Source organism: Anser brachyrhynchus (genome assembly GCF_964034855.1).
Source record: "Anser brachyrhynchus genome assembly, chromosome: 5".
In the NCBI taxonomy this organism is placed as follows: Eukaryota; Metazoa; Chordata; class Aves; order Anseriformes; family Anatidae; genus Anser; species Anser brachyrhynchus.
The window spans coordinates 5,377,316-5,393,042 of record NC_137699.1 but is presented as its reverse complement, the minus strand read 5'-3'; the positions used below and the strand labels follow the sequence as shown (position 1 = coordinate 5,393,042).

The following is a 15,727-nucleotide window of genomic DNA, read 5'->3' as shown; positions in this document are numbered from 1 at the left end:
GAGCTCAGGGAAGGTTTCCTTGCTTATTCTAAGGTTGGATTTTGCCATCTGTCTCTTTGCGATAATTAAGAGGCTATGGTCAGTTTATCATTTGTTATCAAAGGAGAACAATTACAGTCCACTGATAAAAATATGTTTGTTTATGCAGTCCAGAGGTAAGAGACAATTACTTCCACCTGCAAAATAATTCCTTGTAAGTCTTTGTCTGCTAAACCATTTGTCTGCATGAAGTCTTCTGAGCGTGAAATCTTAGGTAGATTTCATGGCAGGCTTTCAGAGAAAGTGTTGCATGTTCCATTTCAGAATGTTTTGTTCTCTGGATGTTTGACACTGTTATCATACTGTTTCAGTAGAAATTTTGTTTGACTGCCTGTTTACTGTACGAAGCACTGTAGGTGTGCTGTAGATTCCTTGTACAATCAAGCACTTGCAAGCTCCCTATTTATGCCAAAATATGACCTGCCCTGATATGTCATCCAAGTGTCAATTTGCACCTAAGATTATATTAGATGGGTTTACTAAATTCTAAATTTTTAAATTAATTTTGGCAAGTTCATTGCTTGTTCCCAAATTCCTTGCAGTAATTAATTCTCACTGATGGCCTAAAAGCAGAATTTTAGCCAAAGTGTGAATGGTGTTCCCAGCCATTGTGCTGGTTCTCAGCAGGGAGTGCATCTTACAGGCAGTACCTGTATCTTCGCTGAAAAAAAGAACACTTTTTACAAAACTTTTAAAAACTTTTTCCTCAAAACTTTGCTATTATTTTTCAAAAAATAAAAAATAAATTAGAAGTAACTTTTCAATCACTTTGAGAATTAATAGTAGCAAAGGCACAGTTTCAAGCAATAAAAAGAAGGGCAAGGGAATACATGTTCATCTTGGAATGCTCAAAGCAATTTTTTCTCAGTCACTGAGATGAGAATTTCATACTAATTGAAAAAATACTTTCCTCCTGGGGCAGAAATGAATGCTCTTTGAATTAGATTTTGGGACTACAGGCTGGGCTGCATAGGGGATTTTTTTTTGTTTGTTTGTGTTTCATTCTCCAGTAAGAGAATTTATAAAGCATAATTAAATTCTAATGAGCGATCAGATATTTGAACTTGGAAGCATGCTACCAGGATAGCATAGCTGTGTGTTCTTTCAGGTCATCAAAGAAAATTGGATCCTATAATGGTTTCTAAGCAAACCTGATGAAAGCCTGAAAAAATGAGCAGGGCAAGTGACCTTAACTCCTGATTAAAAAAAAAAAAAAGATAAATAAAGCACCCAATTTGTTTTGTCAGCTCCTCGTTTGAATTGCATTCTGGTCCAACTAGACAGAGGCTGCTGTAATTAATAACTGTCTAGCAGACAAAGGCTATGTTTGGGTGAGAGGTCGTATCTTTTTATTGGATTAGCTGATATAACTGGAAAGAAACTGGATACGCTTTAAGGTATATTATCCCTCTTTTGGCCCTTTCATTTGAGAAACAGTGATACGCCAATGGGTTTGTCCATTTTTTCCAACAGTATCAGTTGCTCTAATAAAAAAATCATGCCCTTCTCCCAGCTCTGCCGTTAGAGGTCCTTGGTAGCATAGATAGCCACAAAAGCACTACTACTTCAGTAGTAGGCAGATACTTCCTAAGTAGTAATAAGAATAATACATATGAAATAAAATATGCTTGGGGAGATCCTGCAGGCCATTCTCTGATAAATTGTTTCTTTCCATGGTACATGATGGGGGCAATTCCACAAGGGAAAATAGTATTTTTTGCCTGTGTTCTCTTTACTTGTCTTCACATAGACATAGAAAAGTATTGTCTTTATTGTCTTTTATTGTCTTTAAATCCTTCTGACTCAAGTTCCCCTTGTAGTGGGGAAAATAAATGCATTTTGGGGGAGAATTGCCTTTGTGTATGTGTGGAGTTGTTACATTTTTTTTAAATACTTTAAAATATCTTTTTTAAACACTTCTGAAAGGTGTTGCCTAACTAGTGGTTTTTATTAGTCTATTCAAAAAGAGCTGGGTTTTAGTCTTCGGTAATTTTCTTCCTGCCATCTGCACTGCTCAAGAGGCAGGTTTATGGAGCTAGCCTCTGCAAAACCCGCTTCACAGCAGAAAATGGGGGAACAAACTGAAATTCAAAAGAACCAACTCTTGAGTTAGGTGAACAATTGCAGTATTCTGTTGGAAATTGTCCTAAAGAACAGAAATGAAAGGCAGCATTTTTAAAGATTTATTACAAGTTTCTTCCTTCACAAGAAGAATGGTTTCCAGTTACCCCTACTGCACTGGTAAGCTGGGAACTCTTGGTTTGTTTGTTTTTCCAGGAAAAGAGGATCAGTAGCGTATGCATCACAGAAGCCTTGGTTGCTCAACGCAACGGTGGAAGAGAATATCACATTTGAAAGCTCTTTTAACAAACAGAGGTAACAGGTTTCAGCACTGTTATGTGCTTTACTTTTCTTTTAGCTAAATAATGGTGTTGCATACCCCTCCGTTCACACATGGGTCTCCATCTCACTCCAGCATCAAACATAATCCACCTGCTGGAATACAGCAGAAGACCCTGAGTCCTGGGTGGTCCCCCTTTGACTGTGGTTTTCTTGAAGGACACAAGAGAGAGGGTTGAGACTCACTTGACCTTAAGTGTGGAAGTGTTTTCATTTCCAAGGACCATGTTTGTGCAGCATGCAGTATTTTCTTTTTATATCAAATTGACAAATTTTAACTTAGAAGGATATTAACAGTTTGAGAGTGGGAATATTGTTCCTTAAGATTTCAACATCTGGTGTATCATGAAGGACTAATGGGCTGTCTTTTTATTCTGTGTAATTGACCAAAAACATTCTAAAGGATTCAAAAGTTATTGCTGGTATTCCATTCTGTGCCCCCACCCACCACCCTAGAAGGAAGTTGATTAGTATGTATTCACATCCTACACACATATTTTTGTTTGTTTCTGTCGCCCTTGGACATAGAAGCAATAAATGCTCTGGGCACAAAGAAAGTTAAATGCTAAACAATAAAAATTCACTGTGGGAGAAGTTGTTCTTGTTTTGCCTGTTTTTAGCTATTAAATGTATTTAGTTGGGAAGCTGACCTAAGATGCTTTTTCTTAGCCGAAATGGTATTTACTTGCCTGCGATTGAAAGAGATCCCATTAGAACAATTAGTGGCTAACAAATACATTTTCCACTGTGTGATTTTTCCAGCTGGTTAATTTTTGTTCCTTTGCAGGTAGGAAATGTGCTTCTTTAGCAGTATCTGTGTGGATTTTGTGTTACCTTTTTTGTTTCCGCAGGTACAAAGCAGTAATTGATGCTTGTTCCCTCCAGCCTGATATTGACATTCTCCCTCACGGAGACCAAACCCAGATTGGAGAGAGGGTCAGTAAACAACTACGGGCTTCTATTTTTGTTTTAAATATGTAGAGTTTTTTTATTATTTTGTCATGTTCTTAAAATCTTACCGGTTATTTGGCAACAAAGGTAATCTTTTAGCTAAGTGTACGTTTGGGTCATTAGTCTGAAAGCTTGTTGCTTGGTAAACATAGAAACACTGTCATTTATGTGAGATGCCATGATTTAAATGTGCTGCTATCAGAATGTTTGACTAATTCTGCAGACAGTGCATATTTTGGTTTCTTTGTGAATAACCTAAAAATAAATAATTCATCGATTTTTTAGAGCACCTTCATTTAAAAAATGGCAAATTGTTTAATAAAGAGCAAACCAAGCCTTATCGCATTGGGGAAACTAGAGCGTGACGAGAAAGGAACCAGAAGTCACAATTCCATAAACAATGTGCTCTAGCATATAGCGGCACTTGCACACACACAGAAGCAAACCAAACCAACAGCAACCACCAAGGATACGTTTCCATGAGTAATCTCCACACTGGCTACCATGTTGATTTGAAATGCATTAGTTCTTAACAAAATTCATTGTGTAGCTAAACAAATGTGGTTTTTGGCAAAAAAAGTAAAGTAGAGGGGTGAGCAAAAGAGGCAGGGAGCAGGGGTGGTAGCTTCTTTGGCAGCAGTATTGGCTTATGAGAGCTTAAGGTATTTGTGAAGCTGCGTCTGGATCACAGGAAGGATAAGTAACTTTCAGCAGGGTAGTAGCAGGACTAAGGGCAGAAAACAAGTGCAGTAGCGAGCACATAATGTTCACCTCCGCGTGGTCTGATCTAACAGCTCACAATGACTGGCTATAGTAGTCGTGGTACAAATATGGTATACAATGGAACTAATACAGTATGGTGAAATAGAAGCATAAAATAAAAATAGGTTAGTCAGACTTCGGACTATAACTTTTGAGTAGAAGGTTAGTTTAGACTGTCTACAGAACATCTATGCTTCCTACACCATTGTGTCACCACAAACCATTACACATTTCTCACCCCCTGTTATGTATGGAGCTCAGAGTCCTCTGGCTTCTCTAGCAATTAGTATACTGTGTTCCTAGCTGAATTGCAGGCCCACATTTCTGAAAAAAAAATGTGTTTTTTTTTTTTTCTAGATAATTTAATCAAAATATGAATATTTTGTTGATGTTTTTATAATTGATTGATTTTTTTTTTCCTGCTTATCTCCAGGGAATTAATCTGTCTGGAGGGCAGCGCCAACGTATCAGTGTAGCAAGAGCACTTTACCAGCAGACAAATGTTGTGTTCCTGGTGAGTAGGTGCCAGTATGCTTATGCTGCAAACAGAAGCACAAGATGTAAGCATTTAGAGTATTTCATGGATAACACACACTGAACATTGTGCTTCACTGAGCTGAGCCAAGTGTCCCCTGTTTATTTTATAGCCATTGTTTGCTAGCCTGCAGGTAAGAAGAATTTTGTAAATACTGCAGACAGGTGGATATTAGGATACAAATTGAAATGTTGATGCTTTCCCTCTCAGTCTGTTGAAGTTTCCTTTTGAGTCTTGTGCTTATTTTTGTTACCAAAAATTGAATAGTCTCAGCAGTATTTATAAAATTCCTAAGCTGTCTCAGGCATAAAATTAATGTTGGCCTGTGTCAAAGGTGTTTCCTTTCTGCAGCAAACTAAGCTTTCTTCCCACCCTGAACTGCTGTTTGTATATCCTGCCCAAACTTCAATAGAAGAGTGAGAGCAGTCTCTAAAAGCCTAGTAGGTAGGAAAACAGATGCATCCTACACAGTCACTACCAGTGAGCTTGCTGGCTTTCCAATTAGGACTTCCTTCTTAAACCCTGTTTTCAAGGAGCTTTGAATCCAGCTTTTATGACAGCCAGACATGAGAGTTACATGGGATTAATTAGAAAAGCTGTGCACATTTGAAGTCATACCTAAAAGTCTGGGAGGTTACTTAGATAACCTTTCCCTGTAGTTGGGCTGATCATTATGTGATGTTTCACAGGCAGGGTGTTTCAGGCAATGATGAGAACGCAGAGGTAGAGAGCAGCTGGGCACTGCCAAGGGCCGCTATTGGACCCTAACTTGTTTTTTTTCCATTGTTACTTTACACCAGAACTTTTGTACAGGACACTCAATAATATCATAGTAGCAGATTCTCTGATGGTTTGACAATACAAAAGCATTTACAAATAAGCTTATTTTTCCTGTTAATCATTCAAAAATAATCAGGAATCCTGTATATTAGTACTTGAAAACATCCGGTTCTTTTAAGTCATCATCATTAGATGATTTTGGAGGTCTCTTCCAACCTAGATGATTCTGTGATTCTGTGATCATTTTGATGATGTCAGTCAAAGAAAGCAGAATTTATCCAAATTCAACCCTACATTTTCAGCAAATATCTGGACAAAAGAAAACAAAAATTGATTTTTAAGAAATTCTAGTATTAGGATAACATAACATAAAATACTAATACTGAGTAAATGCTACAGCCATTATCAGTAGTGCAAGCAGAAATAATGTCTTTGTAATTTCATATAAATAGGATTAAGTAAAAAAAAAAGTTTCACAAAAGGTAATACAGATTAGTTTATTCCTAAATTAATTTCATATAATTCATTGCTTTAATAAGATGAAGTTAATATAGGCATAAATCAAGTATCTGAGCAGGATCATCAAAGAGACCAAGATTTTTCCTTTTGTGATGCTTTGTTAATAGATTTTAATTATATGGATTATTTAAAAAAAAAAAAGTCATCAGAAGGAAATATGTATAAAGAAAATAAAAATGTGCTGTTTGACACTGTCCCTGAAGCAGTTTGGGTAATATACGCCATCAGTGCACATTGCTCCATTGTCCTTAGTCTAACAGAAATCGCATATTGCAGTTACAGGGGCAGTTGAGAGGAGCAGTTCCCAAAAAGACTCAGGAAATCATGGCATTTACACAGCTAATGTTACTGTATGTCATTGTACAGTACTCATTGCAAAAAGGACAGCTCAAGGTCTGTTGTTAGGTATTTTAAGAAAACTGCTCCGCAGAACAATTTTGATCTTCTGATAACCTCTTCTAATTTTCTATATTGATCTAACTGGTTTTACTGGTACTAAAAGCCATAACATTCCTTAAATCCTATAAATGTTGACTCCAAAAGCTGGTCTGTTTTCCTCATGACAGGATGATCCATTTTCTGCACTGGATATCCACCTCAGTGACCATCTCATGCAAGAAGGAATACTGAAAATGCTACGGGAAGACAAGCGCACTGTCGTGCTAGTAACTCACAAGCTGCAGTACTTGCCCCACGCTGACTGGGTAAGAATGCTCTTCCCTTTTTTTTTTTTAGGAGGCAGGAAAGTGGCACAAGTATGTCTTGTGCTACACACAAGGCTCTCGCTTCATCTTTCTACCAAGTGGTAGTTTAGTGAGAAGATGTCTTGGTATAATCCAGGTCTTCTGAAAGTTAGCCAGGGGGGTTGGGGTGCCATAATTTTGAAATTCCCATTTTATAAAACACCTAAACAGGTCTGATTTTCCTTGAACTGATACTTAATAATCTCATGAAAATGGGCCACATTTAAAATACATGAAGTATCCAAAACCAATTGTTATATTGGAAAACTTTGTTCATCTTTTGATCTCAAAATGGTGATATGTTGGAGTAACATAATTAATTGCCTCTGGCTGTGATGTTACTATGAAGTTGTCTGTGGTGTCACAGAAAAAGGTGCTTTCATGGTTAGTGAGCTGTGTGGGGAAATTCAAGGAAAAAAAGTACTTCCATGCATTTGGTAGCAGTAGATAACATTAATAACTATTTTTCTCTTTGTATGTTGACAAACTTTTAAGAAATGGTTATTACTTAGGTGTTTTGTTAGGTTTCTTTGTTGTATCTTGCGTTTTACAGGAAAAAAAATGAGGGTGTGCTTTCTTAACAGTTTGCTATTGCAAATGTCTAAGATGAAGTAAATCAGATAGGATAAGGCTGTTTGGTTTGTTGGATTTATTTTTTTTAGTTCATTGGTTCACACTGGCCTTGTACTTCCCCTGCAGTTATCTAGCCCCAGTGTCACAGGTTTTTCTGCCCACAAGGATTGATTACTGCAGTTATGCCTCCTAGCAGGGATTCTCTGTCATTTGCAGCTTGCACAGACTATAGCAGCAGTTATTCTGTCTCAAGCAATAATCATATTTCAGCTGCTTTCTGTTCTTCATATTGGCTTGCTGTAAAGTTGCAGATAGACATTAATCTTGCTTTCGTCATGTTTTTGGTGGGAAGCATTTATCCTTTATGGTGTCTTCTGTGACCTTGTCCCTCAGTTGTACACCTGTAAGAATTACTGCTGTTCTCAACACAGTTCTGCTTTTGCTGTTAACATCTCTCAGAATAAAGGAATTTTCTGTCTTCTTCCCCTACATTTGAGGTTCTGGCTTAGCTTCCTCTTTTTTAATTGTTAGCATTCTTTTTTTTCAATATGCACAACTGTGGTATTGTGTCAGCATAATCTTTCATTTTCTTTTCCAAATGTCAGATTTATTTCTAGGTGCTCTTGTTATATGAGATACTCAATGAGAATGTTGTTAGTATCTTCTAACTGGGTTTCAGTAATGTGTTACGAAATAAATTGTTCCAAACAGCTTGTAGGATAGGAAGAGTTTGCATTAATTAAGTTTATAATTAATAACTGCTTATTAAGAGAGAGTTCAGTGGTTTTTTTTCTGAAGCAAAGGTCTTATTAAGCCTTAGAAAGTTTTACGCAATGTGGTGCAGCAGGAATAATTTATTCTGTTTTATTTTAAGGAATTTTAAATAAAAATATGACCTGAAGTATGTGTGACGGCCTTCCTAAAGCTTCATAGCAAAATCCTCAGAAGAGTTTAGGGTCCTATTCAATCGGGGGTTTCCTGAATAAACAGACCACGAAAAGATCCATTTGCTTTTCTTCCTTTCCTCTGGTGCAAATTCTCAGCAATAAATGGAATATATTTCCTTTTTTTTCTTCCATTGAAATTCTGAGTTTCCAGGAAGAGAGAAAAATAAACACTGTATTAAACATTTTCTAATGATGTCACATGAGTTTACAATCCACACGCCTCATTTTCCAATTCTCCTTTTCAGATCTAAAGTTAAGTTAGTTACATTATGTGTATAATGTGGTTGCACTGATATAAACCTGGAAACCACACCCTTCAGACTTTGTCTTGCATATATAATTATTTTTTTTCAGACTGTGTCTACCATTTATGCTTTTAAAAGCTTTAGGGATTCAAAATCCCTAGCTTTTCCTTATCAAGTCCATGATATCAAACAGACGGTGGAGCCAGCACGCTCATATCTAATTGCCTGAACGAGGGCAAAATTTATTGCACGCAGTGTGTTGCTAAAAGCCTTTTCCTTTTAGGAGGTAAGAGAACTCTAAAATCTTATCTTGCTAATGACTTGTATTTAGAAAGAGTAATGCATTCTCCTGTCTGCTGAAGAGGACACCATTCTTCTTTTTTCTTACTTAAAAACAACCTTCCTTTCAGAAAGTCTGGAGCGCAGGAAGCTTCTGGTTTTGCAGTACCTCAGGTAAAAGGGATAAAGTTGAAAGATAACTATCTGTTTTCAAAAGACTAATTTGTTCATAGAAATATTCTTATAAAAGAGAAATTCTGTCCACACACAACATATCCTTAAAATAAATAGAGATATACGTGACTCCACAGCTTCTGTTTTTAACTTTTTAGATAATTGCAATGAAGGATGGAAACATCCAGAGAGAAGGAACACTCAAGGACATTCAGAAATCTGAGACTGAGCTTTTTGAACACTGGAAGACGCTAATGAATCGACAAGACCAAGAGCTGGAGAAGGTTTTTGATGGGCTAGGCAATTAACATTTGTGAAAAAATGTAACAGGTTTTTTTTTAGGTTGAAAATATTAGCCAGGATTGACATTCTGTGTGTGATTTCTAACTTAGTATGAATGTACTATTACTGTTACCATTTCCTTTATCTTTTATTTATTAAGAGAAAATTCCTGAATCTGGACTTCTCCCACTTCCTTGATATTGTTGACTCTGGCCTATTCTTATAGTGAAGTCCTATCAAAATATTCCTGTCTAAGGAATATTAAATTGGGCCATTTTAGGGGAAAAGCATTGGTAATGTGCGATACTGACAACTGTTTCTATAAAATACACTTGAATTTACTCACGTCATTAGGTGAAATTTTTCCAGATGTACTTGTAACAGGCCCTCCAAATCCCAAATCTCTTTAATACTACAACAGAAAATTAACAAGATGTTCATCTTAGTTCTTTTAATGCAGGGATATCTGTCCAAGTTAGGAACCCAAGACTCTGAGAGTGCTGGGACTGACAACCTGAAATTAATGTCAGTTATATAATTTATGCCCTTTGGTTTTACATAGTGGTAGGATATCAGTCACTTATGACTGCCTTCTGTCAGATTCTCACTACTTTTATCTTTGACTGATGTTCTGATTGAAAACAAGCTTTTTAACGGTTAGTAATTTTTTGATTAATTCTCTGGTTGAAAGCACACTAACCCTTCCTTTTTTAGGAGACTATAATTGAAACAAAAACTGTTCTGGAAAGAACGAATCTCCGGAGGACTATGTATTCCCGTGAAGCTCTGCTGAAAGATGATGAAGAAGATGAAGGTAAAAGGCCATTTAGGCCCAGTACCACTACGTTACTGTTTTACAGTTAAATTATATTAGAATGGATTAGCAACTTGTAAACTGGCAAGAGAATTGTTTTTTAGGTGGGTCATGATTTGTAAGAGTGCTGTATCCATTGAGTTTACGTCTAGACTACAGTGTTTTGAACATTCAGAAGACGTAGCTTCCGTCAAACTTCTGAGGGTTTTTTATTATACTTGAACACAATTTGGTAACAAGAGATGAATTAACGTTGAATAATTTATGTTGGTATGTTGGGTGAGCTTCAAACCTATCAGTAGCTAAGCACACTTGTTTAAGGTTTTACCTAGAAAAAAAAAATGCATTTCTTTAATCAAGTCAACACTTTTAAACTGACAAAACATTTTTTTTGTGTCGTTACCATGTATTACTACTAACTTTAGCAAAGTCATATGTGTTTGCCTGAGTAAATAATTTCATTTTAAGCCATTCTTTATCTTTTATTATAACTCATCTTTTGTAGCTGCCTCTTGCCAGTTCCTATGAAAAGTCTGTAAGAGTAAATCAGTGAGGTTGTACTTTTTTTTTCCTGCATGTTGCAGAAGAAGTAACAGAAAGTGATGATGAAGACAACCTGTCCTCTGTGCTTCATCAGAGAGCAAAGATGCCCTGGAGAGCCTGTGGAAAATACCTCAGTGCGGCGGGAATCCTCCTTCTGCCGCTGCTGGTTCTGTCCCAGCTGCTGAAGCACACAGTGATGGTGGCCATTGACTACTGCCTGGCACAATGGACCTCAGAGGCCATTTCTGAGAAAACGGAGCTAGAGATGAAAAACTGCTCTCAGTGTGCGGTATGTAAAGTCTCGTTCACCTTTCTCCTGTGACTTAACCAGTGGTAATCTCCCACTGCCAGAATCTACTCGAAGGTTTGTATGCAACATGCTGTATTCCACACTGGAGTGGCTTTATTACTCAAAATCATTTTGAAGGTTAATGCATGTTTGGGAACACAGTGCAATAAAGCTAACAATTAAGTTTTGTTCATTGTTGTTCTGTTCTCCTACGTTTTCATCATTTGACTGATATGCCTAGACCTTGGACTCTAAAGTGATTTTGATATTGCAGCTCTTTTATCTTTCTCCCGTACTGCAGCATTCTCACTGCAGTAGGGCATTCAAGTTTTGGAATATATGGTAAACCAGATTTTTATGATGAGCACGCTATTTTGGTTGTTCTTTGTGTGAATTTCACGTGGAACTGACTCTGGTGTTACCTAGCAGGGTACTCTGTATGTACAAAGTAATAGCAGATTTTATTAGAACTGGGATTGCTTTGTTTACAGGAAATTAGTGCCTCCAATAATCTACATGAATGTTTGGAGGTTTTTGTTTGATTTCACTGGAATCATTCTTTTCATCTCTAAAAGATGTTTTATTGATGCTGGGTTTGAATATGAAATTAATATTTCAAAATAAAAGCTATTGTATTCTATTCTCATTTAAAGATGAGACCGAACCCCCAAGCTGTAATAAATGCTTTGAAGATGTGTTTTGTTCCTTCAGATGAAATTACCAAAAAATATTAATCTTTTTTATAGTATTCTGTGATTTTAAACTTCTAATTTCTCTCTTATTTTTCATTCAAATGCTCCCCTCTCTGAAGGGTTAACAAATTGTGGTTTAACAAGGTTGAAAATCATTGGCAATTTAATTTAGGGAGGATTTGGGGAAGGAAAAAGGATTTACTGCTCACATTATTTTTCAGTCCTGCATTTGTGCTTTTACAGTAATTTTTAAGCATAATTTACAATGAATAATTGGTTGTTCTTTCTTTGTTTCTTAGATTTTCGACCATTCTCCATATTCAAAATTTTTCAGCATTCTCTCTTGTCTTGGAATTGTATTATGTCTTGTCACATCCATAGCAGTGGAGTGGACTGGCTTGAAAGTCACCAAAAAGCTGCACTCTTCTTTACTAAATAAGATAATTTTGGCACCAATGAGGTATTCCTCTGATTATAATACAGACTGTATTGTAGACATTCTGTATTCCTTAGTTCAAGGCAGTCTTTCTAAGCACCGTTTTTAGTATGAAGCGACTCTGAATCACATGTTATAATGCATCATTGATAATCACCAGGTACCAAACTACGGAGCAGTTTTTGAAAACGGTACCCAGGCTGCTCAAGTTCCTGGACAATAAGTCAAGTGCCTCTCCCATCTGACTGTGACTTCAGATACTAACTTCCTAGCATCTTTCATTTCTCTTTGCTGTTTTTAATTAAGGAGAAAACACAGTTATTGATGAATATGTTGTACAGTTCATACAGAGTGTGCGTCATAATCTTAATCACTGGAAATATTTACTGTCAGGCAATGATTGTGCAAGCCCATGAAAGATAATGAGCCTAGACAAGTGTCATCACAGGCATCAATAGTGTATACTGGGATTGCACAGGTAGTAGTAAAGGCCTTTGTTGTCCTGCATAAGTTTTATTTCTAATGCTGTCACGTTAAAGTTTTAGCTTGATTGGAACTTGCAACTGTTACTGAACATTAGGAAAAAGACCTTCTTATTTTTAAGTTACCAATATTTGACCCAGAATTCACGAAGGAAGTATAAATATGGAGAACTTCATTGCTTTTTTAAAAAAAACTTTTTTTTTTCAAACTTCAGATTCAGCATAAGCTATTGGACAGTTAACAATAAAGCAATAATGAAGTTTGTATTTTGCATATGCAAATGTAAAGGAAAGGCCTTTTAATGTATTATGCCAGGAGTTATTCTTATGCATTTCTCTTCCCAGAAAAATGTAAGACTTGTGATTGAATTTTGCTTGTGCTTTTCATGAACTGAAGAGATTTCAGATTGCAAATCTGGAAGTATTCTGTTCTATGCAAATCACATGATTACAGCTCTTAGGCAGTAAAGGGAGCTGAGGAGATGTTCGCTGTTGTTGGGGTACAGTCAAGACTGCCATTTTATTGGAAACCCATGGTTAACATCAAAAAATAAGTAACTTTACTGTGGTTGTTGATTGTGTCTGTGGCACAGTGCCTAGCTGAAAAGAAAGAGAAAAAATATTTTCATATCAGTATTGTAACCTTTCCAATTCATTGGCTCATTTCAGGTTTTTTGAAACAACACCTCTGGGAAGTATACTCAACAGATTTTCAGCTGATTGCAACACCATTGACCAGGTACTGTGAATAAATAAATTCAAGCTCCCAAGGTATCTTATTTTTCTCAGTTGGAAAGATTGGATTTTCATTTCTTATACTGTTATTTAGGTGAAGTTTACTGATGATCTGTAATGTTTAATATTATATCAATTTGTATCACAACTTTCTAGGTTCAGGATGAATTCCTCATCTTTAAATGCACATAAGTGGAATTTAATAAGTGGAAAAAACACTTATTTGATTAAGATGCCCTGCAGGGGCATTAATTTTTGCTTAATTTTTTTCCATCTTAGTGAAAAGGGAAGAGAAAGTAGATCAATATTAATATCCCCAAATTAAGAGCGTCTACTCTACTTTTTTAATGAGTGGGTAAACATTTAATTTGAGACATATGAGAAAATGAAATGAGAAAAAGGCCTGAAATATTAATGACTAAAATTCTAAGTGCCCATATTTACCCCAGACTGCACTGCTCTCCCAAACCAGCAGTCAATTCAAAAGCAGACCTGTAAGTTTAGTGTTTCAGATCCTTCTTTTTTTTTTCATTGTGTTATTAGGAGACCAGTATATGAAATAATGTTATCTTTTAGTTGATATGTTATGTGTTTATTTCTCTGAACCTGTGTGCTTTTTTATCTATCTAGCATATCCCTGCTACCCTAGAGTGCTTGAGTCGCTCCACTTTGCTGTGTGTATCTGCTCTTGCTGTAATTTCATACGTCACACCGATGTTTCTCATTGCCCTGGTTCCCCTTGCAATCATGTGTTACTTCATCCAGAAGTACTTCCGAGTCGCATCACGGTAAGAACATAGACCATTGTCCTTCTGGAAATTGAAACGTCTGCAATGCACAGTTGCAGAATTGCAGTGCTAAGGAACTTTATTTTTACATTTGGTCCTGTCAAAGACATGGCCCTGTCTGAAAGCAAGCCAAATCCACTGTAGTGAAAACGTGTCATTTTACAAGTGCCTTCTGTCTGCAGCTCTTCGAGCAAAACTTCTGGTAGGTAGGAGCAGGGTCTTTGTCCGTGATCAAAGTTTCTTAGATTTCATGGAACACAAAACAAACAAACAACAAATAACAAAACAAAAAATACAACAGATTCTGTCCTCCCTAAGGGCTGCATGATGGACATGTCCAAGGAAACGGGGTGACAGAGCAGAGAACGTGGTGTTCCACCTGCCCATCCAGGTGGAAATGGAGGTCTGTAGAGCCAGGGAGAGAGGCTGAAGAATGGAGCATTACATTATGCCGCTAGTAGTACTGCCCATGGTTCCTGGTGGCTCCTGCATGCAGGAACATCCTCACTTGTTCTTGGAGTCTTTGAGATCTTAACAAGTTGAAAAATTTCTGACGTATCTGTGATTTTCTCCTCCTATGGTTGTGCTACTTCCCACATGGTAGTGCTCAACAAGCCTTTGCAGCAACACTGCATTTTTTCTTTCATCTATGCATGGATCAAGAGGGAGTCTTTGCAACCAATTCTACTTGCTGCTGGAAGGACTTGAGACCAAATAGAATTTCACCCAACATGTGCTTCCAGTGATTCGATGACAAAACATGAAATTGAGAAGCAAGATCAGTGCAGGTTCTTATTTACTGAGTGTATAAATTCTGTTGTTAGCTCAGTATGAAGTTGTGCTGTCATTTGAGGACAGAGAAGGAACAGAAAGGAATTTGCATTCTGCCTTCGTCTTAAATGGAGCTGTCCCATTAAATTCATATTCAGTATAGAACCAGAATTGTGTTTAAATGAATAAACAATTGAATGTAAGACATAGTAATATAGGAGAAACGAGGGAAGGCGGTGAAGGAAGAGACCTATTAAGAACTCCAGGGTCATGTGCACTAAAATTTAAACTGAAAAGTCCTCCTGGGGTCTTCATTTCCTGCTCAGAGACCTGTAGCACTTTCAAAGTATCTGAATGTTACATATGTAATTCTTGTGTTGATGTTGTTACCTTTCACTTTCTGAAACTGCTCCAGGAGAATAACTGCACAACAAAACTGATTTTTACAAAATTCTTTTCATAACCCTTTCCAGGGATCTGCAGCAGCTGGATGACAGCACTCAGCTACCGTTACTTTCCCATTTTTCAGAGACTGTTGAAGGTCTGACCACCATCCGAGCCTTCAGGTATAGTTTTATAAGAAAACATCTATCACCTCACTTTTGAATATCCATCTCTGATTCTGTTCTGCAAGTGCGTAGATAAAAGAATCTGTCATTTGGATCACCTGGAAATCCACAGTCCCAAAAGCACTAGTAATGGAAACTGTGAAACGCTAAGGACCTTTAACACTAAGCATTTTGCATGTAAAGGAGTTACTGTAGAAAAACAAACTAATGTGTGTCAGCTGCCCTGCAGTAAATCTCCACACAGTCGCACGCAGTCTGAAAAAAACTTTGTGGGCAAATGTGATTTAAGAAGCTAAATTGGCTTGCAATTACCGCAGCATGCGGTGTGGCAGACTTTGTGTTTGGACAGTTTCCATGGAACAACTAATATGCAGTAACG

General features: G+C 37.0%; 1 protein-coding gene across 2 annotated transcripts in view; it reads left to right on the top strand.

The window, feature by feature from the left end:
- The window catches only part of ABCC8 (ATP binding cassette subfamily C member 8), a 77,440-nt gene that overhangs the window by 47,386 nt on the left and 14,327 nt on the right, over positions 1 to 15,727 (top strand). For both annotated transcript variants that reach the window (XM_080595758.1, XM_080595759.1), the window contains 11 exons: positions 2,317 to 2,415; positions 3,291 to 3,375; positions 4,586 to 4,666; positions 6,553 to 6,690; positions 9,106 to 9,231; positions 9,944 to 10,043; positions 10,628 to 10,875; positions 11,867 to 12,027; positions 13,155 to 13,224; positions 13,851 to 14,008; positions 15,253 to 15,345. In XM_080595758.1, the coding sequence (XP_080451884.1) occupies positions 2,317 to 2,415; positions 3,291 to 3,375; positions 4,586 to 4,666; positions 6,553 to 6,690; positions 9,106 to 9,231; positions 9,944 to 10,043; positions 10,628 to 10,875; positions 11,867 to 12,027; positions 13,155 to 13,224; positions 13,851 to 14,008; positions 15,253 to 15,345 (1,359 nt within the window). The remainder of the gene's footprint in view (positions 1 to 2,316; positions 2,416 to 3,290; positions 3,376 to 4,585; positions 4,667 to 6,552; positions 6,691 to 9,105; positions 9,232 to 9,943; positions 10,044 to 10,627; positions 10,876 to 11,866; positions 12,028 to 13,154; positions 13,225 to 13,850; positions 14,009 to 15,252; positions 15,346 to 15,727) is intronic.